We start from the raw sequence: 12078 nt of genomic DNA on the forward strand, positions 1-12078 counted from the left end.
GAATGTTCACAAGAAAAACAAATATACACACAAAATATAAATTTTCTTGTACAGTTGCTATGATGTCTTTCTCGAGTGCTGCATTCCAAGCCCTTCACTCACGTACACGGACGCAAGAGTCACAGACACAAGAACACGCAAGAAAGCGCGTAAACAAGGATATGTGCTATTTCAAATTAACAAGAACAATACGGGCAAGAAGAACAACAAGAATTAGAAGAAAGAGCGTAAGAATCTTTATCTGTTCTAGTAACTCGTTTATATTCGTGATTCTTCGAGGAATCAGGACTATTAAAAAAATTTACTAAATCAGGTAACGGTTCCTGTCATCTCTTTGTACGCATCGATACGCTGATTGTGCAACAAGTATGGTGTATAAGAAACCAATAAGTTGTGGTCCGGTGGATATATTGATCAATGTGAGAGCGCGCTAATATGAACTGAAAGTTATAAACAAATCTGGCAGATATCTTGCATATCACTTCAATTAAAGTGTGTGTACGCGTACTTTAGTAAGACCACCTTTGTAAGGCAAAGAAAAACAAAACCAGAACGAGGCATCCCTCATTTAAGAAAGCTTGCGATTTTCACATCCGCGTCTTAATATAGCCTAAGTATAGGTTGTAAAGAATTGGAGTTTCTGGATGACCATCTCTAACGTGAAGTCTCTGTTTGATCATACGTCTGCAAATATAAAAGTTGGTTTGACGATTTCAAAATAAACAGTTGAAAGTCAGCGGCCACGTATGTCATCTTTGTTCCTTTATCTCCCCACCTCCTCTGTTTCTTTTCCTGCCATTGCTTTATTTCTCCGCTATTCCTTCCATCTCTCATTTCCCCGTACCTTTCCGTCAGTACAGGGTAGCAAACCAGAATCTCTTCGGATTAACCACCTTGCCTTTCCCACCCCGGTTCTCTCTCTCTCTTACTTCCTGTATATTCTCGCCGCACAAACTCAGTTTTCACGAACAATGTGCCAGATGCATAGTCGGTGACTCAAAACTCACTCATTTCCATGCTTCTGAGTTCCATGGGCAGTTATGATTGTTTCGCGAATGGAAGCGCTGCAATAGCAATGAAATGAATCGACCGATGTTATGCCACAGTCCGATGCCCTCTGCATGTACAATAATTACACGATGACTGGATCGATTGTCTGTTGGGCCATTGGGAAGCTATATCGATAAAACCTTATCAGTGTCTCTTTCTGTGTGGACAGAACAATAGAATAGGATCATGCGCATGTGATAAGCCTTGGGTACCACTCTCGGTTCTCATTACTCCTTCAAATTCTCAAGTACCATAAAGGTACATTTTCTTACTAGCGTTCATGTTACGTGGGTAGACCTGCTACATCAAATCGTTCTTGCTATTTCACTAGTCGTGATGTTGCCCTCGACTTTAAAATAAGTATGACGTATTGAATTCGAAGAACTGTTCATAAAAGCTGGTTGGCATTCTTTCAGCAAAGAGCACACACGCACAATCGCAAGTAGGTAAACAGCAATTGCGCGACAACCGACAGGCCCTGCTCAGGAAAAAAAAAGATAATAAATGGAGGAACAGAGGGACAGGATGCGGTGCGTTGTCTCTATTGCAATGTACCTGTTTGCCATGCATCCGGTAATGGGCTGTGTTGGTATACTGTGAAACGACTGCCCCAATATATAGCATTAGTAAAGAAAGAAAAGTATGTCAAGTCACGAGAAATAAAGAAATAAAATGTCACGAGGTAACTTTTTAAATGTAACGTAAACCCGTTCCGTCAAATAAGAACTCCAAAAAGCATCGACACGTCTATTTTTACGACCACCAGCTCCTTAGCGATGCAGCCGTCGAAATTCCATCGACCGTATTTGTTGGAGTGCTTACAGTAGACAGAACTGAACCGCTAAACTACATTCCGATGTGCATTTCTCTCATTTCCTACCTCAGCCACTTAAAAGTTTCTGTTGATCAAGCAATGCGATGTCGTTGGTAGATAATCCCAATTAACGACGACCAGTTTTGCTGATCATGGGGTCTTGCTTTCAATGTCATACTGAGCCGGCTGCATTCCTGTCGGAGCGGAACGCTTGCGTGTTGGCCTTCGGGCTTGCGTTAAAGAACCCTATAGATAGAACCCTTGAAGCCGTAGCACCTCGTTGCAGCGTGGCTCATAGCCAGATTATGACGTTTGGTCGTGAAGTCCAATAAATTGATTACTTTTTGCAGTGATTCACAATGTCCACTAACCAGAGACCCCGAATGTGAAGTTTGTCAGTTCAGAGAGACGATTGGGCACTGTGTGAGTGTCCTCGTTTAAGTGCGCAGAGAAAAGCGCTCTGCACCACGCTGTACGAGCTTAAAAATGGTCCCCTTACGAAAAAGAGAATTTTTGAAACCTAGTCACAGCCGATATCATGCGGTGTTGCTCGAAGAGCAATTTTAACTTTTTGGGGACCATCGGGACTGAATGAAGAACTGTAGTACTTGTCAGTTGCCTTACTCGAGCTTGCGTTGACAGGTAATCTTCATATCTTCTCTTTTCTTCTCATCTTTTCTTGCTTTACCTGCGCGACGAGTTCGCGTCCTCGCCGGACCTGTAATAAAAGTTATTTCACTCACTCACTCACTCACTTACCTCATCCTGCAGTGCAGAGTAGCCGACCGGACGATTAATTTGTTTAACCTGTCAGTCTTTTATATCTTATCGTAGCGCTGATATGTTGTCCACGTAAACTTTATTAGCATCTATGCTACCATCAGGACCCTGGGAAACAAGCATTCAAGCCGCCACGGCGTTTAAGATTACATACAGTAGAGTTAGTTACCTGTAAGTTATTGGAAATATTCACGTTTACAGTATGCCTCGAAAAGTTTAGTTCAAACAAAGTCCGCAGATGTGTGTGTTGCAAAAGTACGTTTCACGCAGACGCATGAATGAGACACAATTACACGTGATGCCGTGGAGTCAATATTTGTCACGTATGCTGGCGTCTTCATGTTCTTGAAGTGTTCTTATTGCTTTCTGATGCACTACTTTTGATAGACATGGCCCTAACACTTTAGCAAGTGAAAAAAGAAATAAGCGGATGGTGAATCAAGTAAACGGAGTTCTGATTCGAGGCGCGGTCTATGTGCGATGTTCTTGGGGCAATTGAAGAGTAGGTGGCATATATGTCCTCGTCGTCGTGACTGCACGAGCAAGTAAGAAAGGGTACGCACTTAATTCGGAATAGGAAGTGCTTGGTGTAAGCACTTTCGAGACGTAGACGATGTAAGAGTGTGTCGATGCGTTGTACAAGCTGAGAATCGAGTTGATAATGAAGGTGTGGACCAACTGCATATAGGACTAATTCGTTTGTGCTTTTTTGTTAACCAGTTCGACGCACACACTCCTATATTGAGGCCTCATCAGATGCGCCGTATGTCGGACTGCGACGTGGGAACAGGGCATCTAAACCCGCCAGACGCCGCAATGAAAGCTTCGCGTTACTAACCTCCGAAGTGACCCCAGTGAAGTAGTAAACTCCGCATAACCCATTCCGGCCACCAACCACAGCATCCAAACCCGTCGGGCTCCACAAAGGAGGCTTCGCTTTAAGTGTTGCCGTGTTTAGAGTGTATCAGAGCAGCGGCTTCGCCGTTTACATGCACAAGGACCTTGCAGTGTGTCCGCGCGCCCCTAGCAACCTCCAACCCTGAGGTCGTTGCCCTCCATGCACGGCTTCTTTCACTGTCACCTGAGCGTTTGAATCTTGCCCGAATTAATTCCGCACATTCACCCGGCCAGCGCGATATGCATCCACAAAACCACGCTATTTTGCTGCATTAAAATTTCCTGGAAATCATCGGCAACGCTTGGGGCTGCATCCTCTCGCTTCCTCGGCCGCGTTTCCAAAGTCACATATGCTTCAGTCGATGCCACAACACACGTGCATATTTCGAAAGAAATCATGTTGACTCTATACCGTTGCGCAGGTCTTTATAACAGGCAGCAATTGTTTCTAATATTGGCGTATATCGTCCATTGTTTATGCACATTGGTTAACATTTCTTGCATATACTGATGAGGCGTCCCCCCCCCCCCCCCCCCACGCCTTTTTTTATGGTGGTTGAGACTTACAATGCGTCGAACTTTCTCACACGTGATAACTTTGCAGTTTTATAGAACATCTGTAATATTCCACGCTATATGTGAGTTTGGTGCCGCATCTCTGGCGTGCAATCATGCATATCATGTTGCTTATTTTTTTTTGTCCTGTCACTTTGCATCCGACCTTCATTTCCTGGTTAACGAGAACAGAAGTAAAACGCCGCTTAAGAATAAAAAGGGCACTCCCGAACAGAGTCTCACGCTTACAAGCCGACAGCACGTATTCGAGAAAATGCGAGTTCCCGTGGCTCCACTGTCCACAGGAAACATTTGATCCGTCATTAAAGCACGGAAATCTCGTTCGCACTTTCTTCTTTCTTTCTTCTTTGTGCATCTGGATTTTTTTCTTGCTCATATATATATCCTCCTTGTCTGCAAGGTTTGTTTCCTCTTCACTACACTGCGTTTGCCTTCACCAAACTACAAAGACACTTATCTTAATTTTCTTTCGCCGTAAACCTACATCCGTCCACAAGCGTGTCCCGCAGTCTACAATTGGGGCAGAACAAGCGCTGATAAAACGTTGAAGTTAAGAAAAAATAAAAGAGAGAGAGACAAAGAAAGAAATGAGGGAAGGAAGAAGGTGCGAAGGAAGGAAGGATGGAATGAAACGACGTATAATAATGGTAGGGTCAGTATTTTTGCATATATTGCTAATATCCCGCGCGGGGATTAACGCCTAATTGAGTCGTCGCCCCCTAGAGGCAAACGGCTTTCAATTTCCCGGCGTAATTTACTCCGCACCACATCACTTGCGGGGTTAATATTATGCACTCCTTCAGAGAAGCGTACGCAGCTCAAGCAGCCGAGATTTTTTATTATTATTAGTAGTATAACGCCAGACTCCCAATTTCACGCAGCAAGGTTTGGTTTCATGCTTAGACTATATATAGACTATACCTGATCTAACGATGAGAAAATACAGCGTCTACCTCGTCCCGTCGAGCAAGTATATTACCACTTAAGCTGGGAACATTCCAGTGTGCACGCGTGTACTTGAGGAAGTACATAATCCGTCAAGTAATTCATGTCCACGATACTTGGATTTAAGCTTGATATAGAAGGAGCCCCGAATAAAATAACGAAAGTACTGAAGTGACAAGCCACCTACATTCATTTTTTTTTCAATTGCTTTCTTTGTCACCGGCCAGTGCTTTTCATATTAAAGGAACAGGATTCCCGTCTCTCATTAGCATTCATTCATTCATTCGTTAGAAACGTGATCCGTCAAACTGGAGCGTGAATTTTGAAAATAGGTGACAGATTTAGCCTAATAATCCTATTACCGGTGCCGTTCTTTTTACCCTCACTCACTTGCTTTCGCACAACACGCTGCATGCCGATTTTCGCCTGGATCTAACATGTGTCGTTGCCATGCGCACGCCGTTGTGCATTGTTTCTTCCCGGATTATGCCCCACGCGGTGGCTTAGCGGATGTGGTGTCGCGCGCGGCTAAGCACGAGGTCGCGGGTTCAAATCCTGGCCGCGGCGGCCACATTTCGATGGGGACAAAATGCAAAAAAAAAGAAAAAAGAACGCATGTGGCCCGTGCATTGGGGGTAAGTTAAAGAGCCCCAAGTGGTCAAAATTAACCTGGAGTATCCCATTACGGCGTACCTCCTAATCAGATCGTGGTTTTGGCCTGTCAAAACCCAAAATTTATTTTTCCCCAGGTTGAAAACTGAAGACTAAGAAAACAAAAATAAAAGGATGGAAGTAAAAAAATAAAGACAAATAGTCATAACAAATTATAACAGCGAGCGTCTATTCCTCATTTTTAATGTATATAGCCAAAATGAGGCTGGTTAATATTAATGGTATAGCACTTGGTGCTTATTATATATGTCGGTCCTCGCCCAACGCAGTGCCCACGTTTTTTTGATTATGCGGAACGCATTCCAGATTAACCCAAGAGAAAAAAAAATCCAACAAAACACGAAAGAAAATAATTTCAAGAGTTAACCTTGCAGCACTACGACAAATTTATTGGTGTCAATATAGTCCGAGCGTAAAACTAGAAAGCGATATATACCTTTGTGCGTATTTGCATTGAGGAAAGCAAAAAGAAAAAAAAAACGCCTTGTGCTTTAATTAGAGGTCTCCGCCTGATGACGGTGAAGCCTCGATCCAAGTGCTTCTTCCTCTCTATATGCTGATGACGTCACTAAAATTTGTACGAGAACCTACAATATTTCTCTCATTTTATTTTTGTTGTGTTTTGATTCATTAAAGTTTTTTCGATAGATAATAGATTAAGGCTTGCCGATGTCAGTGACCCCTTGCACTCTGTTGCAGACGCGATGTAATGTGCCTTTAATTCCGTTAAGTAATTATATTTTCGAAATAATGCTGACTATAACGGTCGGTTAGCTTCATTGTAGGGTATAAACGGTACGGTATACGGTATTAACTATTCCGTCCCTTTCCGAGGCTTAGTTTTCTCGTGTTGACGCGTACTTAAACTTCGCCCACCTTCTAAGCAACTTCATCTAAATATTTGCTCCAACTTTCTTTGAGCATTTCATTTTGGTACATACATGTGGTTAATGCAAGATGCGCATACCAACAGCATGAATATGCCAAGCACAGGAGTTCGACGATTCAGTCGTAGTTTGATGTATCATGTCGTGCACATCGGTGATTTAAGTACGCTCCTGCTGTATTGAGTCGGAAAAGAAGTATCACATATGCCAGAGATAAAAGAAAGATGAGTTGACACGTGGAGCGCGAGAAATACATTTTTTTTTAGGTACGGGTGTGTGTGAGGGGAGTGAGGAAGAAAGGGGGAAGCGCGGTGAATCGTGACAGTCGTCAGTTATTGAACCAAAGGGAGCGCTTTAGGAAACAGTAAAACCCGCCCCTCACACAGAATGTACTTCCGTATTTTTATACGTTTCAAAGAAAATCCACCTTTACGGGGAGGAGGGGGGGGGGGGGGGGGGGGGGTCAGACAAACCTTTTGTTTCTTCAGCTACGCGTGGGCGATTTATGACCAGAAAGCGGTGAAGATTTTTTTTCTTTGCCTGTATTTAATGACGGCTACAAAACTTGTAGGGCCACTCCCGGAGGTGCCCACTCTGTAGCATTGCAGCAGAACGTGCCCCTCCTATCAAAGGGCAAAGTTAAACTGCGAGGCACGTCTAAGCCTGTCATTTACCCGGCCTTACACGGTGTTTGTGCGCCGAACTTTAACCTTTCGACTTCTGGTTTCGCGTGAGGTTCAGCGTCGCCCTCGAGGCCTTCCTCAAAGAAGGAAATCACATTTCAAAACATCCTCCATCAGCAGATTACGCAGCGTACGAGAGTTGGTTGTGTCTCGGCCAATTCTTGCGGCCTGCCCGCGTTCCTCTACTTTTTTTTTTAGTAGAAAGCAGAACCGCTTCAGGCATTTCGTATTATGCCGGCCATACAAATGCACACTTTTTTTCTTTCTTTTTACCTCAACCTAGCTATCTACGTGTCCCGAGGTGGCATTCGCGCCAAACCGCTTTTCGCCTCTGTTTTGGAGCGCGCTTTCCTCTCGCACCGCTAGTCCGAAACAGCGGCGCTGGCGTCGCAGCTCCCTACATCCCTACGGCCCGATCCTTGCGCGGGAAGAAAAGGAGGGGGAGGAGGCTGTTGGTTGGAGGAAACGTCCCTACCCCTTGTCCCCCGCGTTTTTTTTTTTTTTTTTTCCCTCGCCAAACGTCCAGCAAGGAGCGGGTCGCGAGGGAAAAACCGTTCGTTCCACGACAGAGGAGGAACGCGCGGCGCCCGGAGGGGGGGTGAGTACTAACGCCGGGGAGCCACGAGACTCCCGCGCCGCTCGGGAGGGGGCGAAGAGGGGGCGGGGGGAGGGGGGGGTGAAGCCGAGCGAGGCGAGGCAAGCGCAGCTCCTTCTTGTGTTGTAACACTCGCGAACGGCGCGCGCTCTGCCTTCGGACGCCGCCTCCTCCAGCGCTGCCGTCGTGCGTGGCGCGCGTTTCTATGTGTGAGGCCCGCGGGCGGGCGATGGTGGATCCTTCGCGGCGCCGTTCCTTTACGACGACGCTGCTGCTCACTGCCGGCGGCGTGCTGTCGTGCAGGACTCCGTGACACTGTGTACGCTGGGCATCGGCACCGCGTTCGGCGAGTCCGTGCTCGACAACAGCCCGCACAGTGCCACCGTGGTCACCAACGAGTACTGCGAGCTGCTGAGGATCGAGCAGAGGGACTTTCGATCCATCTGGGAGGTGAGCCCGCCCTCTTTTTTGATCTCTCTCTCTCCCTATATTTTTTCCCTCTTTGCTGCTGGCTCTTTCTTTCCTTCGAGAGCGCCTGCTACGATCCGATGCTAGTGTTTCGGCCTTGACCTTGAAACGGGCGTGTGTAGCGAGTGACGTCTTTGTGGCGTAGGCGCTAAGGCGACCGCGCCTCCTGGCTTTGAAGGGTGTGCGCGCCCGTCTAACACCAAGCAGCGTGCTCGTCGCTCGCTGCTGGTACTTACGCTCCGCTGTACACCTCCGCTGCTCTCCCAGCTGCCGTCGAATATCGAGACAAAAGTCTGTGCAAATGGCACGCCTCAAAATTACGTTCGATAATTATAGAAACATCGGCTGTCAGTGAGATCAGATAAAGAATGGCCATTTGATCTTCACCGGAAAAACGATGTGTCATGGTGACCAGTCGTCGCCTCGTCCAGCGCACAGCATTCATCGAACGTCACGACTGTCCGAACCGCGGCAATTTCGCGAAACTAGTTCAGACATCGTAACATCGGAACGCGAAATGCGTCTCCAAGATGGCCGTTGGTGAATTGACAGTCAAGTTGGGCACTTGACACGCTTGTTTTGTGAAACAAAGAGCAGCTGAAGTTGGGTGCTCAATTTTGCTCTTACTATCTTAACGGTGTCGCGAGGAGCACAGCTATATTCACCTTTAAGACGACTAATTTCAGAAAGTTGGCTGGAGCAGTAGACGATGGTAGTCTAGACCTTTATGTGACTCTTTTATGCTTCACGTTATTTCTTTTTCGTTAGATGTAGTTGTCTCGCTCTATGTCTTCATATCTATTGCTATAAATGTCAAACAGATACATTCAGTTGGATGTTATGCTATTGATCAAGTCCGCCGAATCATCGTATTATTACAACCGTAGTCCTTTCATCCGCTTCGACGATGAAGTAAGAGGTTGGAGAATATAAAAAAAGGAAGAAGAAGAATCTGTATTCTTGTAACTGATAAACTAGCTGGCGCTATAGATTTCGCCTGAGCAGTGCAATGTTAACTGCGCCGAAAAAAAAAAGAAATTAAGAACGCATCAGTTGAACCTTTTTTCTTTTTTTTCCTTCTTTTTTTATGGCACGTAGACCTCATGGTTTCAATATCAGCGCCCTTAGACATAACGCCCTAGAAATGCGCTCAACACGTCCACTCACGAAGGAGTTATTGAACTCTTTTGCACAGACCTTATTACGCAATGTAACACATGTAGGCATAGCACGTACGTGGCCGCAGAAGCAGGCCCTCGCTCGGGTCAAGATCTGCAAAGAGAAGAATCGATAGCCGCATAACACAGACAAGCCTTCGGAAATTTCTTACGTGGGGACTAAAAGTACTTATTTTATACTCACGTGATATTATAGGAGAGGTTGAGATCTCGCCGGCAACTCCGCGTTGCGTGATAAAATAAAATTAAAAAGAACACCGAAAAACTCCAAATTCTGTCAAAGACAACGAGAACACACAAATTTCTGCACGCGAGTCCAGGAAGCCACAGAAGGTGGCAGAGGAACACGCACGAAAATGTATAAACATCGCACTTCCATAATTAGGTAAAATTACTTGAAATTCTCCGTAAAAACACACAGTTCACAGTTTTTGCAGACGAGCCGACGATAATTACGCAGCCTGCCACATGGCTTACCTAACGCCACAATACCCGTAACGCCTGCAGCAGGCACTGTGCGTCTATCCAGCATGTGGCCAGTGTTTCTCAAAAACTGTAGCACTCGGATCCCCAGAGATCTCCGAATGCGTTCGCATACCGAACTGTGGTATTACGTGCGCGATCGGCGACCGTCGTTCGTCTATCGAAAGGACGAGAAAGAACCACTTGGCGAAGTCATCTGCGATGACCTGTTCGAAGCGGCGCTATCAACACCATTCGCATTCAAATAGAAAAAAAAGCAACATGAAACTGTGTTTCCATAGAAATATACTGTGACATCTATACGAAAATAACCAAGCCAGACTGCAGCACCCTTGTTTCAGGCATACAACGTTAATTTTTTTTCATTATCGTGGAATGCGAGTGACAGGAAGCCGCCGCGTCGTTGTGACTGCTGAAAATGTCAACTATAGCTCGTTCTCTAACTTGACACCGGTTTCTCTGCGTTCGTTCTTATTAAAAGAAAACCGAACCGCACTCTTAAACATCCGCGAATGGCGTGTGATCGAGTCAAAAATGTCTCGACCAACCAAAAATTTCAAAATCACCTTTGCGAACAAGCTCCGACGAGCGAAATGGGGTCTAAAATGAGGCAATCGGAGAGGAAATAAATACTACGAGCTACGTACAACGCTCGGTGTGTCAACCACTAAAGGGGAGGAGGGTATGTGGGCGCGTACGGCGCCAACGAGCAAAAGGAGTGGCCTATCTCCACGTCGCCGTTCTCGCTTGATCGCTAGAGGGTAGTGAATTGATTTCAAGACCGCGTGAGCGCCGCTCGCCCAACCGAGAAAGCGCCGATGCTGACGTCATTGCGCCGTAGTGGTGACGCAGCCCTCTAGTGTGCAACAATAGACCGTGGACCGAGATAAAGCGCCTAGGGATTAATGCTATATATCGGCTTTCATTCACAGTTTTCCTCTACGCACTCCGTTAACGTGGGTCTAAATTGCAGTCCGGTGCTCTTGCTCTGCGCCGAGGCTATATTCCTTATATAGTGGCAGGGATTCATATTTCGCTCTCTTGCGTCATCTAAGCCTGCCTGCCTGGCTGCTTTTGCTTCTATTGCGCCTTCCAGGCTTGGAAGGCAATGAGTCTGCAGGCACTTGTTTCTCCCCGATATTATAAAAACGAAACTGAAAGGATGATTCGAGGAAATGAGCAGACAGAGAGGGTGAGGAAGGCAGAGAGATTAACCAGATGTTAGACTCCGGTTTGCTACCATGCACTGGGGTATGGAAATAGGGGTTAGAAAAAGAACAGAGAGAGAGTGAGTGAGATAGAAAAGAAAGCACGACACGCACACACACACAAAAAAAAAAAAACGCACACGCCGGAAGAGCGTTCTAATCACAGTCGTTCAGATAGGCCGGTGGCTCGTAAGAAGCGCAGAAGCGCCTGCACGGCCTTCTTCTGTGACCTTAAGTCCAGTCTGTGGTGGAGAATTCTTTCGTCTGACAGAGGCCGGTCGTCCAATTGGTTGAACGCGTTGTTAAGAGGTTGTCTCTGCGCCCTGTACTGCGGGCAGTCGCACAAAATATGTTCAATCGATTCTTCATTGCCGCAGTGGTCACTGGCTGCGCTGTCGGAGGAAATGAGCAGGGCGTCTGAACAAACACGGCTTCTATTTAACTGCCACCTCGGAAGACAACCGTCATTTCCGCAAATATTTCTTGAAATTCGCGCCGGAAGTGTAGACATCTGAGCGAATAGGCTGTTTTACCAATTTTTTCTAAGGTATATGTTCAAGACGAGAGTAAATCATTGAAAATCTGCAACGACAGCCTCGAGAAGGACACACTACAAGCTAACGAAACAGTTAATCCAAGCAATTTCCCATTACGAAACACAACGACACGCCCATTCGACAAGCTTCATAAACGCGGAACGAATTCTTCGAAAGCCCAGAAGAAACAAAAAAAAAATGAAAGAAAAGGGTTTTTGGGTGACCAAGTTTCAAAGTTACACAAAACGTTGTTTCTTAGTGTACGGCGTCTTTTTAAGCGCCAGTTTCACTGGCACCACATTGCGC

The 12078-nt window shown here is 46.0% G+C and overlaps 1 protein-coding gene across 4 annotated transcripts in view; it reads left to right on the top strand.

Annotated features, from left to right (window-relative positions):
* The window catches only part of LOC119441883 (rap guanine nucleotide exchange factor 4), a 531616-nt gene that overhangs the window by 218009 nt on the left and 301529 nt on the right, over positions 1-12078 (top strand). For 3 of the 4 annotated variants that reach the window (XM_049661695.1, XM_049661696.1, XM_037706519.2), the window contains one exon: positions 8203-8349. The exons of the other annotated variant lie outside the window; for it this stretch is intronic. In XM_049661695.1, coding sequence (XP_049517652.1) covers positions 8203-8349 — 147 coding nt within the window. The remainder of the gene's footprint in view (positions 1-8202; positions 8350-12078) is intronic. 4 annotated transcript variants of the gene reach the window in all.

The sequence above is a fragment of the Dermacentor silvarum genome, chromosome 2 (assembly GCF_013339745.2).
Source record: "Dermacentor silvarum isolate Dsil-2018 chromosome 2, BIME_Dsil_1.4, whole genome shotgun sequence".
NCBI lineage: Eukaryota > Metazoa > Arthropoda > Arachnida > Ixodida > Ixodidae > Dermacentor > Dermacentor silvarum.